At 30.6% G+C, this 26,563-nt stretch overlaps 2 protein-coding genes and 1 long non-coding RNA gene across 4 annotated transcripts in view; 1 reads left to right on the forward strand and 2 right to left on the reverse strand.

Moving 5' to 3' along the window:
- Positions 1–26,563, forward strand: part of LOC109852705 (protein sickie) — a 191,813-nt gene that overhangs the window by 48,634 nt on the left and 116,616 nt on the right. The gene's annotated exons all lie outside the window — the stretch shown is intronic.
- LOC109852708 (aminopeptidase N-like) lies at positions 1,521–20,443 on the reverse strand. 2 transcript variants are annotated; one of them, XM_020424134.1, is made up of 13 exons: positions 20,332–20,443; positions 19,186–19,697; positions 18,285–18,725; positions 17,997–18,180; positions 17,455–17,605; positions 16,596–16,695; positions 16,027–16,412; positions 15,552–15,871; positions 14,961–15,148; positions 2,744–3,082; positions 2,438–2,507; positions 2,050–2,103; positions 1,521–1,837 (listed from the first exon to the last, which is right to left on the reverse strand). In XM_020424134.1, exons 2-13 carry the CDS (start codon positions 19,686–19,688, stop codon positions 1,691–1,693), a joined length of 2,883 nt encoding a protein of 960 aa, XP_020279723.1. In that variant the 5' UTR covers positions 19,689–19,697; positions 20,332–20,443; the 3' UTR covers positions 1,521–1,690. The 2 variants fall into 2 exon arrangements, with proteins under 2 accessions (XP_020279723.1, XP_020279722.1); XM_020424133.1 differs by lacking the exons at positions 14,961–15,148; positions 15,552–15,871; positions 16,027–16,412; ... (4 more) ...; positions 19,186–19,697; positions 20,332–20,443 and adding exons at positions 3,290–3,477; positions 4,775–5,094; positions 5,250–5,635; ... (4 more) ...; positions 8,841–9,349; positions 9,980–10,090.
- On the reverse strand, positions 13,205–14,230 carry LOC109852711. Its single transcript, XR_002250027.1, has 3 exons — positions 14,159–14,230; positions 13,857–13,919; positions 13,205–13,401 (listed from the first exon to the last, which is right to left on the reverse strand). It is a non-coding gene; the product is annotated as an uncharacterized LOC109852711 (long non-coding RNA).

Genomic DNA, 26,563 nt, shown 5'->3' on the forward strand with positions numbered 1-26,563 from the left:
TTATTTGGTTTTTCTCACCATTGTTTGAAGTGTGTTGTCACTTACTCTTAGGTTTGTACTAAGAAATTGATTTGGCTATCTTATTGCGTTTACAACTGTTTTATTATCAAAATCTTAAAATAAAACACTTTGGTAGATTACTCTTTGGTAGATTACTCTTTGGTAGATTGAGCTATATGTATATATATAGGAGCTATACATTAAGATATATATGACATATACTAAAATATATATGACATATAATAAGATATATATGATATACAATAAGATTTAAATGATACATGATAAAATAGACAAATTAGAGAAGTTGTTTTGTATACATTACCGACATGGTAATTACGCACAACAGCACATACACAACAAACATTTTACAATAGTGTAGACAAGTCTGATTGAAATGCTCGAGTTTACAAATAAAGCAAATTGAGAAACTTGAAACAAGAAGAACAGCATGTCAAAAAGAGCGAGATGCACAGTTATATCGAATATCTTAGAACCTATACCATATTGATTGAACAGTACATATAACTTTATCATCATTTTACATTTCTATTGTTTATTTGCATGTTAACATAAAGTGTTTTTGTTTTTAGATAAATGTAGTATGTTTTCACGCTCACTAAATAAAATATCGCATATACATATTGTGTACCGTTGTTCCAATTTTTCAATTTTGTAGTTATTTTTTTTCTAACTACTCAAGTTTTCAAATGTGACAACATCGTAGTAATCAAACTTTTTAACCCACAGTATGGAAGTGCACGGCTCTAATTATTTCTCTTATGTCTTACGCGTTATGCATTATGCAAAAAGTTATAGTTTGATTCTAAAATATTACAATCATCGAGTACGATCGTCACTCTCTGGCTTTTTTCCGCTAAAAAGTGTGTAACATTAGTCACATTTCGGAGTAACGTAATTACATCCCCGCTTTGAATGGATACTGTGTATATGAAACAAACTGGTAAATATAAAGAGATCAATTGAATATGTGATAACCATCTAAAGGTCGTTAGTTTACATTAATCGCAAGACGCAAACGCAATGGGAGATGCAAATGCATGCATATAAATGTGTACATTTGTAAACTTGTTGTAAACTAAATTGCAATATGTAAACAACTAAGGAAACGTTAGAAAATAATAATCAAAGTTACTTGCAAAAATTAATTTTATTTTAAATAATACTAATACATAACTTTTTACAGTGCAAACATCATAATAGACTATACCTTAACGTTTACTATTTTTTAAATACAAAAATTTAATTAACATATATCCTCTCATAACATTGAATGTATAGCATTACATAAAGTTTTTTCTTACATTTCAGAGACATATACATAAATATTATGGGTTTCTTAAACGTGTGATTTGCATAGTGACATATATGTATATATGTATATTTGTTTGCCATATATAAATATAAATATACGCACTAGCTCGTCATAAAAATATTACATTTTACAGAAGAAACGAATTTATTTTATGATCAACAACTTGCAATTTAGTCAATGTTAATTTCCAAAAAGTGTATTTTGGAAGTTAATCATAAACAGAAAATAATTTTGATATTATAAAATAAAACGTTTTTAAACAAGAGAAACACAAATTTGATCACAACGACTTAATAATGTTGTAGCTAAATTTTTTGTTTTTTTACAAAAAGTTCATTATCATAGAAAGAGAACTTATGTGCAGAAAGCGTATAGAAATGATGAGGTGTGTTTGTAATTAAAAACATAGTAGGGTATACACCGAACTGTATTTTTTACGTAAAATAAGAAACTACGACGATTTCCAACTTTTTTTTTAATGGCTTCGATAAGAAATTGTTTCTGAAACAGATTAGAAAATATAATATAATTATAGGAATATTTTGTATACTTGTGTATAAAGTTTATAAAAAGTACGAGATATACTTTGAATAAAATTAGTAGAAACTTAATACTTTACATATAAACAGTAAGGTATATCTAAGGAAAAACAGAAGAAATAACGCACAGTTTGAAACACTAATAAACTAGTATTGAACAAAATCTATACATACATTTAAAATGTGATGTTTATGCAGCAGTGTGTTCAAGAACATTTCGTTAGTAATCTGAAAAAATTCATGTAATATTTTTACAATTTATTTAATTTTTGTAGTTATATATGTAAAACAGAATTTCTTACTTTTTTACATTTATATATGTATTAATATGAATATAAATGTGTAGAAAGTTTAATTGTACTAAGTAAGTTTTTTACATTGTGTAACACTCTTCACTATTGCTAAGTTTTTTTTGTATTTTAACAAAAGAAGGTATGAGTTTAGACTACAACTTAACTTTCTACACATTTTTACCCATATAAATACATATATAAATAAAAAAATTAAGAAATTCTGTTTTACATATATACCTACAATAACTAAATAAGTTCAGTTAACATACCATCGACAGGCCGTCGTCTGAATATATGTTGTTAATAACACAATTTATTATTGCTAGTATGTTCACTTTCCTATAAAAACGAATAACAAATATACAATTAAGATGTCAAATTATTCTTATACATTACACAATGTAACATGAGACAACAATATCTGTCCGGAGAATAAAGTTAATATGAGAAATATGCAGAATATGTAAAATACATATTTGTGTGTGTGTGTGTGTGTGTGTGTGTGTGTGTGTGTGTGTGTGTGTGTGTGTATAATACACAAAATTTTTTTAATACACAGAAAACAATTGTTTTACCTTCCTATTCCATTTTTTAGTCCTAGTAGTATAATATCCAGCGCTGAGTCATTTTTTGAATGAATAGAAAAAATAGTGAAAAGCACAGTAACAGTAACACTTTTACTTGCATTTAAACTATCTCCAAATCTTGATAAAGCGGTACCATTAAGTAACAAGAAAAAGTTATACAGATCCTCGTACTGTCTAGAGCAAGGTAAAAATTCAAAGAATTCTTCTTTTTTTTGTTGGGTCTGGTATGTGTTGAATATTGTTTGCCACAAAGCAGACGTATTAAAAGTGACAGTTTCGAACATTACTCTTTGGCAATATATCCATTTCTGCCAACTTGGCAATAGTCTGCAAGTACAAAACATTATTTTAATTAAATATATAAAATTCTAATTAAAGACTAATCTAGTTCGCGTTTTTAACCATTCTCTTTTTAATCATACTAAAGTATTACATATCAGAGTCGCAATATATGATATAAAAATTTAGTAGCAAGATGCGGTCTTAAGGACTCCAACAAACGTCAACGTGCTATGAGAAAATAGAAGGATGTACTTGTTTTGTGCAGGATATTTAACATGCCGGTTTAATAAGCCATTAACATGTTTTTTGCACTGTAAACTACCAAAAATGCACGTCCATTTTAAAACTTCATGATACAATTGATGATTGTCATTATGTTTCCGAAAATATGTAGGCGTCATGCCAGCAAGAACTTTATTCAACATTTCCAGAAGTTTAGTCTGTAAAAGCGAAAAGTGTCATATTGTAACATAGTGTTACTTTTTACGTGTCCTTAGTATATAAATTTTTAAAGATATCTGTGTCTTACTTAGTGTTCTATATTCAAGGAATGTTCTCTTGTAATAGTTTTGACATGATAATATGTACTTAAGCTTTTTAGTTTTTCTTAATTATACGTATATGTGAAATGGAAAGATTACATAGTTTTTTTTCTTATTTAACATTTACATGTATTGCTTCTAAGTTTTATAACTTTTCTTTTAAAATAAAAAATAACTACACCTGTTTTGTAGTTCATATTTATATACATATACTGTGGTATGTTACTAAACTGTTTTACCATTTACCCTGATAGCCAAGCATGTTTTGCAAAATCATGTAACTTAATGCTGAGCTGAAGTTTTCAACTAGTTGCTGTGTATTTGCTGAATACATGATGCATATTCATACGTAATCGATAACACGAAGGCAAATTTGAGACATTTTGTGTCAGCAGATTCAGAGCAAACAAAGAGCAACTATTGCTCATTACGTTGTCAACAAAATGACTTTTATTCATAGAAAACTTTTTGCTTTATCATTCGTTTTCGTCAACATAAGAGCAACATGACGATAACAAAACAAGACACCGATGTCTGTACTTCTGTCGTATGGTTGGTAAAAACTGTTGACATATATTTATTCTATCTTGTAGCCCATTAAATGTCGAAAACAAATGACCGTCTTTTAGAATAAGTAGACAAAAATAATTATATTTTAGTAAGGAACAAGTAGTCTCGCGGACTGAGTGCAGGGATTGCAAATATGATAGTCTCGAGTTCAAATCCCACCCATCACCTTAGGATTTTTTCCGTGTCCGGTACCTTTCATCGAGTTAATCAGTTGATGGGCGAACTAAATCAGATCTCCAAAGATTAATTCGAGTGAAATCTCGAATTAATTAATTCCCTTTTCACACAGCAATGTGTTATTGAATATATTATATTTGTCCGTTTGGACATATTGTATTTTTGCTGAAATTTATTACGTGTTGTTGTCATGTTGCTCTTTATGTTAGTGATAAACCGTTGACAGCAAATACACAGCAAGTTGTCGGCAACACATGTTGAATACGTGTCATGTCAAACCAAAGACAAAATGCCTGACTCACCTTGTTCTAAATTTGCTGAAAACTTAAGCGTTTTGTTTTCGGCAACATGACAGCAAAAACATAGACAGGTAGCTATCACGGTAGTAGACGATGTGTTTGCATTTATTTACTTTCTTAATATACTACTTGTTACTTTTATTATTTACCTTGATATTTCTCGAAAGATCACTTTCTGGGAACGGCAACATTTTTGACATTTTTTCAAGAGCAATAAATATAGGATACCACGCTGTGTAGGAATTGTTTCCATTAAATATACTGCTTGCAAGTTCAAGATATGTTTCTAGGTCACTATATTCTGGAACAACATTTTCGTTATACTCTGTATTTTGTAGCAAAAAATAAAAGGCATCGTCAAGCAGTTGTGCTAAAGTGACGTCAGACAAATTTGCGATTTTAGATCCTTCGTTTTTTAGGAAAAGAGCAATGTGTTTCCAAGATTGACGGTCATAGTTAACGCGATATCCTACGACAAAAAACTGTTTAGAGAATAACAGAAACAAAGAAGTGAAACAATGGAATAGAAATATTTAGTGTTTTGAACTAACGAAAAGTTTTAATATAATATAAAAAATAAAAAACTTCTAATCGAAGGTTTACGTGGATATCGTACTATATTACCTGGGTGATCTACGACAATAACAAACTCATTTGTATTACGAAGAAATATATAAAATCTTCTTCTGTCTGGTTTTAGAACATGGCGATGGATGGAAACACTTGTGTTTAGTATTTGTTTATAGGTCACAGGTATCCACCATGTTTGGTTGCACGGCTTAATGTGATCAACGGCAAAACAATCTATAACTGTTTCCACCAGATATGTACTATTCCGTTTTATGTGTACTACAGGATAACCAATTTCTGCTGTCCATGAAGATATTATATTTTCGAATTTGGTCGAGTTCATGAATGGAAACGTATATAAGGACAACGTCTCAAAATTCTTACTCCATAACGTATTAAGAATTGACAATGTTTTGTACGTGTTGTTTGATGTCTTATTCCTGACAAATAAAATACAATCGTAATATAAAAGATAGCGGTATGCTTGCGTGAATCTCAGAAAGAATATTTAATAAATGGTATAGGATAGAATGACTTTACAAATATATGTTGTGACGAACGTTTAAATAAAAATTGCCGAAGTACTATGTATTCCAATAAGTTAAACATACTCACGTGTTATAGTATAAGTTTACGGCTACTTTAAACAAAGAAGTATATAAGTAATCTTGTACAAACACAGTATTGAGCATATAGAAGACACCGAATGCTACAACATAATTCATACTGTTCAGATTTTATTGGAAAACTTTAATAGAAAAAATAATTTTAGTAAGTACAAAATACTATGTATGGAAAGTACAGCTAAATTAACTTTAACACACATAGAAGTTTACATTTAATATTTGGATTTATATATATTACTTAAAGGTAGATTTTATATTTTTCAAGTGTCATTTTCTTTTTTTTTAATTTATATTATATTTTATTAATATTTGTATTTTTTGACATATATATGCACATAGTATCATGAAACTTTTTATAAAATTATTTTTCTTGTTTTGTATTACTACAAATACAATTTACTTTACTTATACTATCACTTACTATCAATTATAACATTCGGTAATGTGAAACCTTTTAATGGATTTTGTTTTTATGATATGTTCATCTATATCCCGGTAAAAAATTGTATAGACATATTTGGCATATAAAAATGTATATAATTAAATGTAATAATTTTAATTTGCGTATAAGTATATATGAAAAATTTTTTACCGAGAGTAGATATAAAAGTACAAACTTACAATAAAATTAAAGCACAACGTTTTTTAAATGCAATTAATAAAAAAGCTATCTTTCGTATTAACACTTAAAAAATATGTCGCAATAGAACAACTCATAGGTTAGGTTAGACACGATGTAAAGATCAAACGACAATCGAACGACGATCAAACTCCAAAATTGTTGAGTTACAATAAACATACTAAAGATAATAGCTAGATGCACATTTTTTACAGTATTCATAAAATTTGTTTTTACAGTATCTTTACGATATCCAGCAAGATGTCATACTTCTTGGCCTACCAGTTTATTTTAGACATGGATTAAAAAATTTAAGAATACTTATTAAATAATTTTTTTATTTTTACCTTTTTCTCGCCACAGTTTAGTCAGAGTTGAATTGTGTACTATGAATGAATTTTCTTGAAATGTAGGATCATATCTACCTACTTCTATATATTCAAGAACTGTCCGTCGTGTTTGAACCACAATCGAGTTTAGTAAAGATGTATTGTAATACTACCAACAAGTAATTTAAGATAAATGTTGATGGTTAGACAAATACTTAACCTGCTCTGCTAGTATGTAAGTATTATATTAGAGTGTATATATTAGAGTGACTAAATGCTTACTAATATAGCTGTTGGTGATAATCATGTGACAAAAAAGATAAATGACAACATTGTACATTATTAGTAGGAAAGTGATCAAAAAAGTATATGCAAGTTATTCTGTATACACATAGTATATATCGTCACTTCCTACGTATAATTCCGTAACTCTAAAACGCAAATTTTAGAGGAGAGCAGTTTACAAGAGTTTAAAGCTTTATATAGTTTTCCTAGTTAAGGGATCTTTCGGTATTAAATTTTTACCATACTTATGAATATTTTTTTTTAATACTTGGTGACCACAAACAACATAACTTTCTGAGTGTCACTATGCAATAAACTGAAAATCCCATATGTGACACTTATGGAAATATACGTAGGGAGTGACGATATAAAGTAGTATATATAAATATATATACTACTAAATATAAATATAATATATATATATACATTGTATATATTTATATAGTTTAACACTTCTATGTCATATTGCGTATTTTTCCGTAAAAATAAAAAATGACTGTATTACTATTAATCTTTCTATATTATTTCTAATAATATCACTGTTTCTTATTTCTTTTTTGTATATAAAAACAAGTTTAAATAGAACTTACGTAAGAATAATCTTACCTGATCGCGACGATAAACTCCGTATACTGTTAAAAATCCTTCGAGAAACCAAGAATCAGACTGTTTAAACATAAGTAACCAATCGCTAAACATTTCTTGTAGCACATTACGTACTATCATACATGTTACTTCTCTTTCTCTTATAATAGAATCCACTTGTTTGTCGTATATACTGTTACCTTCACTGAAAATAAACATAAATGATACTGCAAGTATATTCTTTTTCCTTTGTTTACAGATCTACAGAGTTTACAAGCTCTTTTTTATATTTTTCGTCGTGCACATCTTACCTTAACAAAACAAGTCCAGTAGTTACAATACTTTCGTAATAACTAAAGTTTACTGGAAGTATTAAGTATACAATATGATGTTGCCTTGGGAAAATATGCAGTTGGATAATGCTGCTAATATCTTTAATAAGTAGACGTGCATATAACGTGTCATTTATCGCTCGACTACTGGTTCTAACAATACCTTTGCCCGATAATATAATACTGACATCATTTGGTACAACACCCACTGCTAACAAATGCGTGGATATTAAAGGCGTGGTGTCAAATAATGTATTTATCATGTTTGTTGCATAACTTTTGCGTTCCGTAACAGGCATATTTGATAGAGCTGTTTCATTGCCTTTATGTTTAATTTGAATGGAAAATCTAGCTTTGGTAGCTGGATTTTCCCAATAAGGAAATATCCATTTATTGGGAATACGCGTTAAAATCAGAAATCTATATAATGAAACCAAATTGTACAGTGTTAACTTATTACTGTAGGAAACTATAATACGTTGGATCAAATATTGACTTATTAGTAAATTTATATTACTGTTATTAACACATAACAAATGTAATATTAATAGATTACAATTCTACTTAGGAAAAAAAGATAGTGATAACTAGTATCAGGAGTATGTATTATTTTTAAATTTATTTTAGTGTAGTGATATTACATGTATTATGTAGTAATAGACTTAGAAAATGTACTATATAGAGTAACAATTAGTTCTATATATATTAAAACAATGTATGTTGCAACAGTAAATAGTATAAATATCTGGTGTATAATATTTTGATGATGTTCTGTAGAAATAGATGTAGTTTTTTCTAATTGAATTGTACATATACCGATTTTAGCATTATAGAAATGTTAGTATGTAACAAAATTTTAATTTGCTTACTCTTTCATTTTGGTTTTGTTGTTGTATGTGAAAACAGTCGCAACATCTTCTAACTTACACTTATGTATAAACCATATCATGTATATTCCAGATTGTATAGGTAGATTTGCAGTTCTAATAAAACATGTACTGCTTGTGCAAATTTGTTTGTTGAAAGTAATATTCACATATTTTACTCCACTTTTAGTATTACGTGACTGTAAGGTAGTAATTTTCCAACGTGTAGTATTAGTCATGTTGTAAGGAAATACTTGTTGGACTTGTATTTCTTGTGTATTACAATAATGTCCAATTTGTAGACTTAAAGATTGCAGTTTACATGACACGTTTAGGTAAACAGTAGAATAGGCAATAAGAGAGATGTTTTGTATTTCTAAGATAATAGTATAGTTTATCGGTTGTATACACTGCGATGTCTGAGAAAAATTTTCGTTCGAAGTAGAAGCAATTCTGGTGATACATATTAAGCATATTGTTCCGAAAAATATAAGCATCTGCATAATGCGGATCTACAAAAGGAATTAGTTTGTTAAACCAAAAATACATATGCACATTACAACAAAATTATTAGACGCAAATTTATTATAAAACAAACGTTTGTAATATTAAATACAAAAGCAATTACAGATGTGTGATCGTTCCGAGTACGATCACCAGTAATCTTCAATGTTCTCTATTTCTATCACACATAAACACACAATATGTATATCGAGTGGTTTTACGAATCCGAGATACGAAAACTGATTAAAACACCAGAGTACAGATTTATTATATATTGTTCTCAACAATATTTGATATGTTTTCAACAAACCGAAATTTGAGAAAAGTATTTAATTTGTTGGCAGCGCGTTGGAAATTGCAAATTGTATTTTGACATGGAAGAAACCTTCTTAATAAATGTTATGACTTAAGTATGTACTATTTCTTATATTTTAAAGATACTAAAATTCAAATTTCTACGATTTGAAAGTTTGCTTCTTTATTACAAATTTATTTTATAATACAAAACGCTTGTGAAATAATATAAATCCGTGTACCAATAGTCACTGTCGGATATTTGCGTACGGTTAGAAGAAGTTATATTTTATACCACTGTAAATGTTCAACAACTAGATGGATACAAAGAAATAAGAACTTACCATTGTTTATGTAGTGATATCCAAGTCATTAANATATAAATGTTGGAAGAAACACTATTGCAAAGTTAGAGAACAACGAGATCAAAAACGTTTTGCTTGCGCGATCTTACCTCTTCGAGATATTCTCGATAACTAAGAGACGATCGTTTCTGTGGAACGATATCTACGTGCCACGAAGTAAACATCTGTGTTTGAGAAAACGACCTTATTTTTGTTCTTTATTATATACATATAGTATGATAGAAATTGTGGTTTTACATGTGTCTTTTTCACGGTTGAATATGAGAATATAATTTCACATACAAAATGTGTTATTTAATAATTAGATTGTTGAAGACGGAATCTACATTTGTGAAATAATGTATTTTCAAGGACTAATTTGAAATATACTTTAAATGTGATATTGTTCTAGTGATAAGAATTCAAAGTATTTGGTTGCGGGAAAAATGCGGAATTCGGAACTGCATTCAGAATTTTTACAATCTAGATTTTAGGTATTTAGATTCGCGTAAACGTATGCGGTGACTTGCGTAATGTCACGCTCATTGCGAGCATTTACTTTGTATATATTTAATTCAACGACTGTTTTAAGAAATAAATTTTTAATAAATTCTAGTATTACTTATGTAAATTGTATACAATTTACTATGTTTTTTAAGGAAAATAGCGCTCAACGTTTATCATTTATTTTCTATTTTATTATTTGACATTCATGTATCATTTAATTATTATTTATTTTCCACTTTATATCTCTTACGTAGAGTTTACGTTTTCGACATAATGAATCTATTTACCGATATTCTTTGTGTCTTATTAGCATACAATTTGTTCATTGAGAAAAAAGACTTGCAGAATATAACAATCATATTAATCGATTGGCCGATTTGATTACTGCTATTCTTCACTTTTACAAGATCTGCGAGTTTGTGTTTGGTACACATGCGAGAAAATAATTATTGACACGTTTTATGAGACGACGAGGTGCGAGCACCGCAGCCGCGAGAAACAAATGTTCTAGCGCAAGAACATACCGGTCACGGATAAAAAGTATAATCTCTTTGTCCAGTGTGTGTGCGCTGTTATGCATCGGCAGTATATATATTAGATCTTCGTTAGATTTTTAGAGCTGTTTGGTCACTCTAAAGTTCTGGTAACTTGTAAGATTACGGTACGTTATATTACTTGTTTAAAATACAGATGTTATCAAAACGCGACTACCGCTAAAAGAATAAAATAATCGCGCGATTGGAAAGTTGCTTGATCATATACCAAGTAGAGTTTTTGTTGCTGTGAGCAATAAGTCGCGTGAACTTGGAAATTGTACGGCTGCTTTAAATTGGTAAAAGATTATTTTTGAACGACTCAGCTGACTACGATCAGCTGTTGACAAGGTCGTACACAAGGCTGTTTACTTATTTTTGCGAGCGATACGAAGTTGTGTGAACTATCATGTGTGTGACGCATAGAATTCGGCCAAGACTTACAAGACAGGCATTTCAAACGACGTGTGATTCGGCATAGCGCGCCGAAAACTTTGTACATAAAAACTATATCATCAATATATTGAAGTCTTACGAGCACACCTGTCGTTCATAGAAATTTAAAGTGTCTTTTATCGGAAATCCGTATTTGCCTGTCACTTGTCGAAATTCTTACTTATTTTTTTATTGAAACTAAAAAACGAAATTATTTAGTTATCGCGATTAACAAATTTGTACATATTTCCGATTTTTCTATCTTTGTACTCTGAATCAATTTGATATCACTTGCGTTACATTGTCTTAGTATTTGAACACATTTGTGAAAGATTGCGGACATCTTGTTATTTTTTCTATATTTAGATAAAGTTTATTCTCTTGTTACTCTTTGTTTTTTTTTCTTTTTGATATTTTCGTTATTTGTTTTTTTTTACTATTGTTTAAAGTGTATGAATTACTCTCAAGTGGTTACTAAGAAATTTATTTGGCTACCTTATTTTGTCCACAACTGTTGTATTATCAAAATCTTGAAGTAAACTCGTTACTTTTTGTTAGATTGGGCCATATATTAAGTTTGTTAGATTGAGCTCTATTTTAAGGTATGTATGATATATAAGAGTAATATGGTATATACTAAAATAAACAAATTAAAGAGAAGTTGCCTTATATATATTACCAGCATGATTACGCACAACAGCACATACATTTTAAATTAGTGTATATAAGTCTGAATGAATTGCTCGATTGTACAAGTAAAGCAAATTGAATAGCTTAGAACAAGAAGAACAGTATGTCACAAGAAGCAAGTTGCACAGTTATATCGAATATCGTATAACCTATTACATAATGATTGAAAACTATAACTGTACCATGTAACTGCATACATAAACCTGCATCATCAGTTTTTATTTCTATGGTTTATTTGCATCTTAAACATAAAGTGGTTTTGGTTGTAGATTCTTGTGTTATTTTTTTATGCTCACAATAAAGTATCGCATATACATAGTGTGGATCTTTGTTCCGAGTTTGGAAATTTTAGGTATTTTTTTTCTAAATAATCAATTTTTTTAATGAAACAACATTGTAGTAATTACACTTGCCACACTATGGAAGAACGAGGCTTTGATTAATTCTTTTATGTCTTACGCGTTATGCATTTTGCAAAAGTTTGTAGCTTGCTTTTAAAAGAGTAAAACTTGTTGTAAACTAAATTACACTATGTAAAAACCTAAAGAAACGTTAGAAAATAATAATAAAAGGTACTTGCAAATATTAATTTTATTCTAAATATTACTAATACGTGGCTTTATACAGTACAAACATCATAATACACTATAACTTAACGTTTACTATTTTATAAATACAATAATTTAAGTATCATATATCTTTTTATAACATTGTATGTATAGCATTATATAAATTTTTTTTTTCATTTCAGAGACATTAACGTAAATATTATAAGTTTCTTAAACGTGTGATTTGTATAGTGACATATATGTATATATGTATATTTCTATGCCATACATAAATTATACCTATATGCACTAGCTCGTCATAAAAATAGTACATTTTAAAAAAGAAACGAATTTATTTTATGATTAACAACGTGCATATTAGTCAATGTTAATCTTCCAAAAGTGTATTTTGGAAGTTAATCATAAACAAAAAATAATTTTGATATCATAAAATAAAACGTTTTTAAACACGAGAAATACAAAGTTGATCACAACGACTTAATAACGTTTTAGCTAAATTTTTTGTTTCATTATAAAAAGTTCAGTATTATAAACAGAGAACTTATGTGCAGCTAACGTATAGAAATGATGAGGTGTGTTTGTAATTAAAAACATAATAGGGTATACACTGAATTGTATTTTTTGCGCTATATAAAAAACTACGACGATTTCTAACTTTTGTTTTAATTGCGTCGAGAATAAATGGTTCCTGAAACACATTACAAAATATAATTATAATTAAATTTTGTATATTTGTGTATAAAGTTTAGAAGAAGTACGAGATATACTTTAAATAGAAATATTAGAAACTTAATACTTTACATCGTCACTTCCTAGGTATAATTACATAAGTGTCACACGGGATTTTCAGGTTATTGCATAGTGACACTTAGAAAATCATGTTCTTTATGGTCACCAAATAGTAAAGAAAACTATTCATAAGTAAAATAAAAATTTAAAACTGAAAGATTTTTTAGTTAGGAAAACTATATGAAGCCATAAACTTTTAAACTGCTTTTCTCTAAAATTTGCGTTGTGGAGTTACGGGAGTATACATAGGGAGTGACGACATATAAACAGTAAGTTATATCTAAACAAAAACAGAAAAAGTAACGCACAGTTCGAAAAACTAGTAAAATAGTATTGAAAATAATCTATACATACATTTAAAGTGTGATGTTTATGCAGCAGTGTATTCAAGAACAATATTGTATTTTTGTTAGTAATCTGAAAAAATTCATGTAAACTTTTCACTTAGTGTGATTTCCTTACATTGTGTAACATTCTTTAATATTGGGAAGTTATTTTTGTGTTTTAACTAAGGAAGTTACAAATCTAGACTACAATTTAACTGTCTACACATTTATAAATATAAAATACATATAAATACATATAAAAATGTAAAAATTTAAGAATTCTGTTTTACATATATAACTACAAAAAGTAAATAAGTTCATTTAACATACCATCGACAGGCCTTCGTCTGAATATATGTTGTTAATAACACAATTTATTATTGCTAGTATGTTCACTTTCCTATAAAAACGAATAAAAAATATACAATTAGGATGTGAAATTATTCTTATACATTATACAATGTAACATGAGACAACAATGTCTGTTCGGAGAAGAAAGTTAATATGAGAAATATGCAGAATATGTAGAATACATATTCGCGTATACTGCATAATTCTTGTATACAACAATTCTTATATAGAACACAATCATCTTACTTTTCTATTTCACTTTTTAGTCCTAATAGTATAAACTCCAGCGTTGTATCATTTTTTGAATGGATAGATAGAAGAGTGAAAAGTACAATAACACTTTGGGTAGCGTTTAATTTACTTGTCAATGGTAGCAAAGAATCACCATCAAGAAACACGAAATAGTTATACAGTTTTTCGTACTGTCTAGAGCAAGGTAAAAGTTCAAAGAATTCTTCTTTATTTGGTTGGGTTTGGTATATGTTGAATATTGTTTGCCACAAAGCAGACGTAGTAGAAGTTTCGAACATTAATCCTTGGCAGTATATCCATTTCTGCCAACTTGGCAACAGCCTGCACAAACAAAACATTATGGCTATGAAATATAAATAAGCTTTTAATTAAAGACTAATTAATTGCTGTTTTAGCCATTTTCTTTTTAATCTACTAAATTATTGCATGTCAAAGTCGCAATTGTATGATATAACAATTTCGTAGCAAAATGAAATTTTACGGAGTCCAACGGACGACAACTTGCTAGTGAGAAAATAGAATGATGTACTTGTTTTGTGCAGGATATTTAACATGCCAGTTTAGTATTGCAGTAACATGATCTTTGCACTTTAAACCACCAAGAATGCATGTCCATTTTAGAACTTCATGATACAATTGAGTATTGTTATCATGTATTTGAAAATATGTACGCATCATGCCAGCAAGAACGTTATTCAACATTTTCAGGAGTTTATTCTGTAAAAGCGGTAGGTGTTATGTTGTAACAAAGTGTTACTTCTCAAGTATCCTTATGTTATAAATATGTAAACATGTCTTTGTGTTACTTAGTGTTCTATAGTCAAGGAAGAGTCTCTTTTAATAGTTTTCACATGAGAATTTATACCAAATTTTCCTATTTTTTTTTAATTATATGTGTAAAATGGAAAAAATTCACAAATTTTTTTTTTAATATGTATATGTATTGCTTCTATTTTAAAAAAATCTTTTTTTAAAACACAAACTAACTACAACTGTTTTGTAATTCATATTTGTATACATTTACTATGGTTACCTTACTACCTTTTTTTAGCATCTAGTTGACGATGTGTTTGCACTTATTTACTTTCTTAATATACTACTTGTTACATTTATTATTTACCTTGATATTTTTCGAAAGATCACTTTCTGGGAACGGCAACATTTTTGACATTTTTTCAAGAGCAATAAATATAGGATACCACGCTGTGTAGGAATTGTTTCCATTAAATATACTGCTTGCAAGTTCAAGATATGTGTCTAGGTTACTATATTCTGGAAAAACACTTTCGTTATACTCTGTATTTTGTAGCAAAAAATAAAAGGCATCGTCGAGCAGTTGTGCTAAAGTGACGTCAGACAAATTTGCGATTTTAGATCCTTTGTTTTTTAGGAAAAGAGCAATGTGTTTCCAAGATTGAAGGTCATAGTTAACGCGATATCCTACGACAAAAAACTGTTTAGAGAATAACAGAGGAAAAGAAGTGAAACAATGTAATAGAAATATTTAGTGTTTTAAACTATCGAAAAATTTTATTATACTATAAAAAACAAAAAAATCATAATCCAAGGTTTACGTGGATATCGTACTATATTACCTGGGTGATCTTCGACAATAACAAACTCATTTGTATTACGAAGAAATATATCAAATCTTCTTCTGTCTGGTTTTAGAACATGGCGATGGATGGAAACACTTGTGTTTAGTATTTGTTTATAGGTCACAGGTATCCACCATTTTCGGTTGCACGGCTTAGTGTGATCTACGTCAAAACAATCTATAAGTGTTTCCACCAGATATGTACTATTCCGTTTTATGTGTACTACAGGATAACCAATTTCTGCTGTCCATGAAGATATTATATTCTTGATTTCTGTCGAGTTCATGAATAGAAACGTATATAAGGACATCGTCTCAAAATTCTTACGCCGTAACGTATTACGAATTGAGAATTTTTTGTATGTGTTGTTTGATTTCTTTTTCCTGACAAATAAAATACATTTGTAATATAAAGGATAGCGGTATGCTTGCGTGAATCTCAGAAAGAATATTTAATGATTGTTATATACTGTTAAGATATACTGACTTTTCAAATATATGCTGTGACGGACATTTAAATAAAAACTGTCAAAATACTTTGTATTTCAATAAGTTAAACATACTCACGTGTTATGATATAGGTTTACGGCTCCAGTAAATAAAGAAGTATATAGAGAATCTTGTACAATTACAGTATTAGCAGTAAGCATATAGAAGATACCGAATGCTACAACATAAGTCGTACTGTTCAGATTTTATTGGACAACTTTATTAGAAAAAATAAGTTTAGTAAGTAGGAAATACTACGTATGGAAAATACAGCTAAATTAATTTTAACACACATAGAAGTTTATATTTAATATTGTTATGTATATATTCTGCATTTAGTTAGATTTTATATTTTTCATCTGTAATTCTTTTTTCTTTTATAATTTATACTATAATTTACTACTATTTACATTCTTTGACATACATATGCACATATCAGTGTCACTACTTTCTATAAAATGATATTTCTTGTTTCGTATTTCAACAAATACAATTTACTGTACTTATACTGTCATTTACTATTCCTTATAACATTCTGTAGTTTGAAACTTGTTAGTCGATTTTGTTTTTATCATATTTGCAACTACATTAGATATAAAATTACAAACTTACAATAAATCAAAAGCGCAAAGTTTTAAGTACAATTATCAAAATAGCTTTTTTTTGTATTAACTTTTGGAATATATGTCGCAATAGAACACCTCATATTTTAGTCACGTTATAAAGATGGAACGATGATCGAACTCCAAAATTATTCAGTTACAATAAACATAGTAACGATAATGAGTAGATGCAAATTTTTTACAGTATCCATAACATTTGGTTTTACAATATGTATAAGATATATAGCAAGATCTCATAATTTTTGGCTTATCATGTTCTTTTAGACATGGAGTTAAAAACTTAGGATTGCTTATTACAGTTATTTGGTTTTTACCTTTTTCTCTCCATAATTTAGCAAGTGTTGAATTTTGTAATATGTCTGAGTTTTCTTGAATCGGAGGATCATATCTAACTATTTCAATATAATCAAGAACTGTCCGTCGCGTTTGAACCACAATCGAGTTTAGTAAAGATGTATTGTAATACTACCAACAAGTAATGTAAGATAAAGGTGATGGTTAGACAAATACTTAACCTAATTTGCTAGTATGTAAGTATTATATTAGAGTGTACTAAATGTTTCCTAATATAGCTGTTGGTGATATTCTTGACAAAAAAGATAAATGACAACACTGTACATTATTAGTAGCAAAGTAATCAAAAAAGTATATGCACGTTATTCTGTACACTCAAACATCGTATATATTTATATACTTTAACACTTCTATGTCATACTGCGTAGTTTTTCCGTAAAAGTAAAAAATGACTGTATTACTATTACTCGTTCTATACTATTACTAATAATATCACTGTTTCTTATTTATTTTTTGTATATAAGAAAAAGTTTAAATGGAACTTACGTAAGAATAATTTTACCTGATCGCGAAAATAAACTCCGTATACTGTTAAAAATCCTTCGATAAACCAAGAATCAGACTGTTTAAACATAAGTAACCAATCGCTAAACATTTCTTGTAGCACATTACGTACTATCATACATGTTACTTCTCTTTCTCTTATAATAGAATCTACTTGTTTGTCGTATATAATGTTATCTTCACTAAAAATAAACATAAATGGTTCTGCAAGTATATATTTTTTTTTTATTACAGATTTAGAGATCTTACAAGCTCCTTTGTATATTTTCAGTTATGCACATCTTACCTGAACAAAACAAGTCCAGTAGTTACAATACTTTTGTAGTAACTAAAGTTTACTGGAAGTATTAAGTACATAGTATGATGTTCCCTTGGGAGGATATGCAGTCGCATAATTTTGCTAATATCTGTAATAAGAGATTGTGCATATGACGTGCCATTTATCGCTTGATTTTTATTTTTAATAAGACCTTCGCCCGATAATATAATGCTGTCATCATTTGGTACAACAACCACTGCTACCAAATGCGTGGATATTAAAGGTGTGGTGTTAAATAATGTATTTATCATGTTTGTTCCATAATTTTTGCGTTCCGTAACAGGCATATTTGATAGAGCTGTTTCATTGTTTTTATGTTTAATTTGAATGGTAAATTTAGCTTTGGTAGCTGGATTTTCCCAATAAGGAAATATCCATTTACTGGGAATACGCGGTAAAAGTAGAAATCTATATAATACAAACAAAATATTACGATAATACTTTATTACAATAGGTAACTTTATTAAGTTGGGTCAAATATTGACTTATTAATAAAAATATATATTACTCTTATCTTTACACATAACAAATGTAGTTCTAATAAATTATATTTGTATTTAGTAAAATAAGACGCTAGTTATTATCAGGAATATGTATTATTTTTAAATTTATTTTAGTGTAATGATTGTAAATGTATTATGTAGTAAAAGACTTAAAAAATGTACTATACAGAGTAACAAAAAAAATTAGTAGTTTTATATTGTATTAAACCATTGTATGTTGCAACAGTAAAAAGTATAAAAAACTGGTGAATAATATTTTGATGATGTTCTGTTGAAATAGATGTTGTCTTTTCTCATTAAATTGTACATACACCGACTTTAACAGTATGAAAATGGTATCATGTAGTAAAGTTTTATTCACTTACTCTTTCATTTTGGCTTCGTTCCTGTATGTGAAAACAGTCGCAACTTCTTCTAACTTACACTTGTGTATTACCCATATCATGTATATTCCAGATTGTATACGTAGTTTTTCAGTTGTTCTAAGAGAACATTTATGGCCTGTGCACTTTTGTTTGATGAGATTAATTTCCACATATTTTAATTGACGAGTAGTACTATGTGACTGTAATGTAGTAGCTTCCCAAAGTGTAGAATTAGGCGTGGTATACGGAAATGTTTTTTCGATTTTTATTTCATGTATATTACAATAATAACCAATTTGTAGTCTTATAGACTGCTGTTCACATGACACGTTTAGGAAGACAGTAGAATAGACAATAAGAATGTCGTTTTCTATGCTTAAGAAAATATCATAGTGTCTCGGATGTATACATTGTGATGTCTGAGACAAATTTTCATCTGAACTAGAAGCAATTCCGTTGATACATATGAGGTATATTGTTCCGAAAAATATAAGCATCTGCATAATGCGTATCTACAAAATGAGTTTGTTTGTTAAACCAGAAATAGATATGCACATTAAAACAAAATTAATATACGCAAATTTATTAGAAAACAAACGTTTGTAATATTAAATACAAAAGCAATTACAGATGTGTGACCGTTACGAGTACGATCATTAGTAATTTACAATGTTCTTTATTTTTATCACACATAAACACACAATATGTATATCGAGTGGTTTTACGAATTCGAGATACGAAAAAACGATTAAAACACCAAAGTACAGATTTATTGTATGTTACATGTTCTCAACAATATTTGATATGTTTTCAACAAAACTACATTTGAGAAAAGTGTTTAATTTGTTGGTAGCGCGTTGGAAATTGCAAATTGTGTATTGTGACATTGAAGAAACCTTCTTAATAAATGTTATGACTTAAGTATGTACTATTTATCATATTCTACAGATACTAAAATTCAAAGTTCTTCGATTTGGAAGTTTGCTTCTTTATTACAAAACTATTTTATAGTACAAAACGCTTGTGAGATAATAATTTTATGTACCGAGAGTTATTGTCGGATATTTGCGTACGGTTAGAAGAAAGTATATTTTATAACAATTGTAAATTTTCAATAAAGACGAATACAAAGAAATAAGAACTTACCAATTTTTCTATACAGTGATATCCAATTCATTAAGGTATAAATGTTGCAAGAAACACTATTTTAAAGTTGTAGCACAACGAGATCGAAAACGTTTCGCTTGCGCGATCTTACTTCTTCGAGATATTTTCGATAACTAAGAGACGATCGTTTCTCTGTGGAACGATATCTACGTGCCACGAAGTAAACATCTGTGTTTGAGAAAACGACCTTATTTTTGTTCTTTATTATATACATATAGTATGACAGAACTTTTGGTTTTACATGTGTCTTTTTCACGGTTGAATATAAGAATATAATTTCACATACAGACTGTGTTATTTAATAATTAGATTGTTGAGGTCGGAATCTACATTTGTGAAATAATGTATTTACAAGACTTAGTTTGAAATATACTTTAAATGTGACATTGTTCTACTGATAGAAATTCATAGGATTTGGTTGCAGAAAAAATGCGGACTTCGGTACTGCATTCAGAAGTTTTACAATCTAGATTTTAGTTACATAGGTTGGCGTAAACGTATGCGGTGACTTGCACAACGTCACTCTCGTTGCGAGCGGTGTATTTTTAAGTAGCTTTTTTGTGTCTTCTTGATACGTGTCTGTAATATTGCAAGTACGCATTCAAAATGTACTGTGTACGATTTATATTCATATAATATATATACACATATATAATGTAAATTTTAATAAAGCTGAAGATAGCCTGGAGAGTTAACCCGGAACCGTCGAAATGCAGAGTAACAGCGATCAATATAAAAAAAAAAACTAAGTGTACAGATTTCTAAGCATTTAAAAGTGTTTCTAGTGTGTGTGTGTGCACGTAAACACACTTGCAGTCTCCAAACGTATTGAATATCTGTAAAGAACTAAACAAATAATATGAATATTTAATAACTTAGAAAATAAAAAAAAAAGGATAAGACTTATGCTGTCACACTTAATATCCGATGAAGCGCTTCAAGCTTTCTACAAAATGAATATCAACTGTGTTCCTAACTTTATCAAGATTATTCGTGCAAACTTGTAGCCGCTTGTGTTTGTAGCCTAACGACCAATAAACAAGTGTTTATTATCTCGCGAGCGGAATAGCGCCTTTTATAAAATTTATAATATTTACTTTAACAATGAAGCTATTTGTTCTTCCTAAAATGTAACATGCAGTGCATTCTTCCCAATGAATATTTATGCAACTTCTTAGTTACGCAACTTTCTTATTTGTCTGCTTTAACGAGCGATAAACAATTGATCAACGTTCCACGAGCGGTTTTTATAGTGTTTAGAATTTTTTACCCAGTGAAGTTGTTTGTGCTACACACAAGCGGTTAAAAATTTATACCTGCTCTGTATGTGCTATTATACATACATAGTTCGGCTTATTTCAAACACATTGCGTTAATTACCGATTTAATACATTATATTTTAATATGAAATAAAACGCGTGCGCGCACACTGTAAATGCGATATTGTTACGTATCTAAAATGTATTTGCAATGAAAGATGCTGTGCGAGTATTTATAATTACTTATAATTACTTTATCTTGGTTTTAATTATAGTTTATTCAAAACTAACTGTGTGTAGGTGTTAGCTTTAAAAGCCGTGACTATCCCGTAATGATTGGTCCACATAAGGGGTTGTCACCCTATCCCTCGCCGCGTCTACTAACGCGACGAGATTTTATCCAAATGCTATTCATGAAGCAGCAACCGGATAAAGCGACAGACGTTTCTATTATCACGGGAAATTACTGATAACACTCTTCCCCTACGATTTTTTTTTATCTACATTCCTTCATCGTCTTCTCTTCCGCAAAGAATGTCATTAAGATATCCGCTTTGATAAGTTCAAAGAAAGCCGATAAGGGAGGTTTCTTACCTCAGCAATTTTTTATAGATTGAGTAGATACATGGCTAATAATTAATGTTAAGTACTTTTTATATTGAGAAATTGGCACATAGTCGATACGCAGCTGCGTGAAAGGAAATTTTATGAAAGAAAAGAATCACACAATAGTGTGTCTCGAGTTTTTTAATTTATGCGTCACGATTTTTCAAAAGCGATTCTTCAACAAATAATTTTAATATTTACAATTTTTAGAATTGCACACGCACCAGAGTGTGATATTTTGATCATATCACGGTGTTGACAATTTATTCGCCCCTCACGTTTCGCCGCCATGTCGAATATAAGAGCGGTGTTGCGCCGCAACCGTAAAGCTCTTCTGTAGATGTAAGAGCTTGTCTCGCGGAATTCATGTGACCGCATCGGCACGAGACACATCACAATATGGTGCGATCATACACCAACCCCGTAGCCGAATGTAATTAGTTTTCGGCCCCGCGGCTATGATACGCGCGAGGGGGGGATTGTCGTGTATAGGCGCTTGAAGCAGTCCCATATACTATATATATATGTACACATGCAAGCGTTGCTTTTCGTACTCGGCACAGGGGTGGGCGTCTGCAAGCCTAGGGATGAGTTTAGTTTGCCCCAGGCACCCTCAGCAAGTGCATCTATTGTCCGAGTGCAGATACCCGAAAATAAGCTTACCGTTCGAGATGTGATTTTCTTCCGAGAACTCGTCGCGTACGAAAAAAGATTTTTAAGCTTGTGTGTATAATTGCGGTATAGTGAAAAAAATCTCAAACGTGCGATAATAATTCATTGTGGATGCGGTGAGTGCAAAGTTTTAGAAAAAAATTGAATAAATAGAATGAAAATGAGACAAAGTGCGACACAGAGTAACGTGAAAAAAAAAAAAATGAATTTAAAGAGAACGTGTAGTGAATAAGATAACTCATTTATCAAATTATACATCAGTCTGAAACGTTCACTCGCTCAAAAGATTGTTTTTATTGTGAATATTAATAATTCAAAAATAAAAATTGATCGCGAGCGAATGTCCAATCGATGTCGGGATTAAGGAAGAATTATTTACGTGATGTTGTCGAAGAGGAGGACCTTCCACGTGGATTGGGACTCTCCCAGTCACGAGACCGGTACGGTGAAGCGACGCCCGGCGTCGCTAAGTGCCACTTTCCCGGCGAACAATTGCTTCGAGAACGTCGAGTATTACGAGCTTCGAGGTTGCGATGGCGGTTACGGTCTGAGGCGTTTGATATCGACGTCAGAATCAGGATACGGAGATAAAACCGCGGGGAAAGGTGATATCTTTGAAACGAAGGATAATGAAAAGTCGGAATATTCTCGATCGATACATCAAGGATCTTCAAAGGGCTTTGAAATTGAAGAATGTAGTAAAGGTCTACGGCATTCCTCTGCGAATGATCGTAAATATCACGAGAGGAAGATCGGAGAAGCTGATAAGAAATTCGAAGACGTCGATTGTGTTTCTTTGCAAGATTTATTCAGTAAAAAAATAGAGGCGAAGAAAGATTTCGACTTGGAGTTACACCGCGAGCCGTGGAAATCCACTGCTTGTCGAGTGACCAAGATCAATCGGTCCGTGTCCTTGAGATTCAGAAGTTTAATTCCTAGACCGAAAGCGACAAGATCTCGCAGGGCACGCGGCTTCGCGAGTTCGAGCTCGGAAAGCTCGGGATTCGGCTCGCCATTGTCGCCGTTATCGCCGCAGCAAGATACGTCAATCTGCAGGAACAGTCCGAAGGACACTATCAAGGCCAGCGATAGCAAGAGTTCTGGTTTGGGTTCACCAGGATCGCCGGATTCGCCTCTGTCGCCGGAAAGTCAGAAATACTCGGCTTTTCATCTTATTCAATTGCAGCTGGAGAAGCTGCGAAAGTGTCCTTGCGAGAAACGTCAAGCCGAGGTATATATTTTCGGCAAATTCGAAATTTTTCAGAAACTCACTCTCTCGTAACATGCTTTTGGATTGTCGGAAAAGTTTTTTTAAACCTTTTTTTTTTTAGTTTTAATCGAGATCGCTTTAGTTTATATTATTGTCATAATAAAATCAAATCAAATAAACCTCATTCTGATGAACCTTTTGCCATCACGTGAGTATTATTCCCCGTCGGTGGTAGAATTTCTTCGGCTTCGCTACACGTTATTTAAAACAAATTTACAACTTTTCCGACAATCTAATATAACAAATTTTAAAGCTCGTGATAATGTTCAACTAAAATATTTAAGATACGATACGAGCCAATAAATATGCCGGATGTACGTGCAAATATATTTGTTTTTTATGTTTGTATGTAAATTAATACACATAGAAAAATTCAAATTAAATCATATAAGATGCTTAGTTTGCATTCTACATGTTAAATATTCAATTTATTTTCCAATGAAATTTTTAAAATTTTCACTGCGATAAAGACACTTTGGCTAGAAAAAGTCAAACCCTGCATTTTGTACAGAATTCTGCAGCTACATTTGATATATTAGCTCGTATCGATTTTAAATACTTAAATGAACCCAATATATAATTTTCTAAATATTTCTTCAAGTAATCTAAATATTTTCAAAATTTACGTTACTTAAAAACATATAATTTTTCGATTATTTTGCTGAATTTTCAAAACATCTTATGATTACATTTTCAAGCATTCCCATAGAAGAAGTAGAGACACGTTGAAAGGACTATAAATCTTATGAGTCACGAATTGTTCGTAGGGCGCCTTGCGCGGACGAATTCCCCCGAGTGCGCAAGCACGTGGTACGAAGGAATTACGTTCACCCTCCGTTGCGTACGGAGGCATGCGCGCGTGGCGACCCGCGTGGCGCTCATTCATAAGGGCGCCTCCTCGACCGAACTCGTATCTCGCGCGTCTCGCGTTACGCTTGTTGTTGATTTTTCCTTCCGCAAACACACGTGGCTATATTACACTTGAATCGCCAATCTAATAAAGTTATATTGGAACAAATTTAATACAATTACGAAAATCGCGAGAAAAGTCGTGATAGAATTAAAATGAGAAATGTTTTTTTTTTCCGTTGTTTTTTTTATGTACGATGTCGTAGGAAATATCAATATTTACATATCGGAGGTAATTTTACAAACGCGTATAAAGTTTGTAAGATTATATTACAAAAATATTATTAAAGAGTTTTAATTTTTACAATTCAACGAACATTGATATGCAATATGTAACACGTTATTACAAAAAAAAAAAAACTAAATAATGGAAGGAGTTGTGAGTTGAAATTTTTACAGAAAGTAATTCGAGAGTCTGCTGAAGAAAACTCGCGTTGCAGTCGCGTGGTCTTATATCCGCGTAAAAGCACTTCAAGTTTCTTTCTGTACCGTCTGATGGCGACACTTATGTTGAAGACGTGACAATTAAATCATTGATTAAAAAAAAATTGTCGTTATTGGAGATCTCATGTATCGAATTTAATGAAAATCGAAAAGATTATTGCTATCACTGCAAATATGCAATATTAAAGTGTTTGATCTCTCGAGCAATTTTGTGCGACAATATTAAAAACGAATTGCTCGCATCGGGTCAATATTTAATGACGCTCTTTTCGAGAACATCAAACAGACCACAAATAGACGAATTATACAAGCGATATACAAGCAGGGAATTGCTTTTATATCAATTTTTTTTTCTTTTCGAGCAAGCAAAGAATTTGACCGCTTATTCCACGTGGATCGTCACCCCAACACTCGGCGCGATTCCCTCTTTTAGACTTTTCCCCTCTTTACAAACAGGTGAATTCGGTTTCTTTCAAGCCGTACTCTTGCGATTGTAATGAAAAACTCTCGTGTAGTCGAAATAAAAGCGGGAACATGCGTGTAGAGATGTTTGTACATCGAGTACAGATGCTTTATTCTCTCTCTCTCTCTCTCGAAATACCGGGTGAGCCGTCTCTACGTTTTGTTGTCTACCACATGAATCGTCTCTAATCAGAAAGGTTGTCGGTTCGCAATTATTTTCGGATTAGTCGCAAAATCCGATCATTACTTGTTAACAAGTCGTACACGTCCGAACAAGATTTCGTTAGGTTTTGCCTGGCGGATGCGAGCCGAATCGTGATCATTGATAACTGGGGATACTCCCAAATGTTTATGGAACGTGCGGCTGAAGTGTCTTGTATATAATTGGCACAATTGATTGTGCATCGCACAGCTGCGCCTACAGTTCTATGATATTTAAGAGATATGTTGCATATACATATGTAATTATAATATTTAAATTAAAATTCGTGATTACCCTTCGTGATCAGATCTCAAAAATGACCTACGTGTTAGTCAGACTGGGTCTGTGAGACCTAAGCGACTTTAAGATCGAATATCTCCGCGAAAA

The sequence above is a fragment of the Pseudomyrmex gracilis genome, unplaced genomic scaffold (genome assembly GCF_002006095.1).
Source record: "Pseudomyrmex gracilis isolate BER0280 unplaced genomic scaffold, ASM200609v1 scaffold_33, whole genome shotgun sequence".
Lineage (NCBI taxonomy): Eukaryota > Metazoa > Arthropoda > Insecta > Hymenoptera > Formicidae > Pseudomyrmex > Pseudomyrmex gracilis.

Coding starts and splice junctions, on each gene's coding strand:
- LOC109852708 (XM_020424133.1), bottom strand. Junction 6,939..7,660: donor GAGTTTATCGTCGCGATCAG/GTAAGATTATTC, acceptor ACTTGTTGGTAG/TATTACAATACATCTTTACT. Junction 5,636..5,810: donor GTAAACTTATACTATAACAC/GTGAGTATGTTT, acceptor TTTATTTGTCAG/GAATAAGACATCAAACAACA.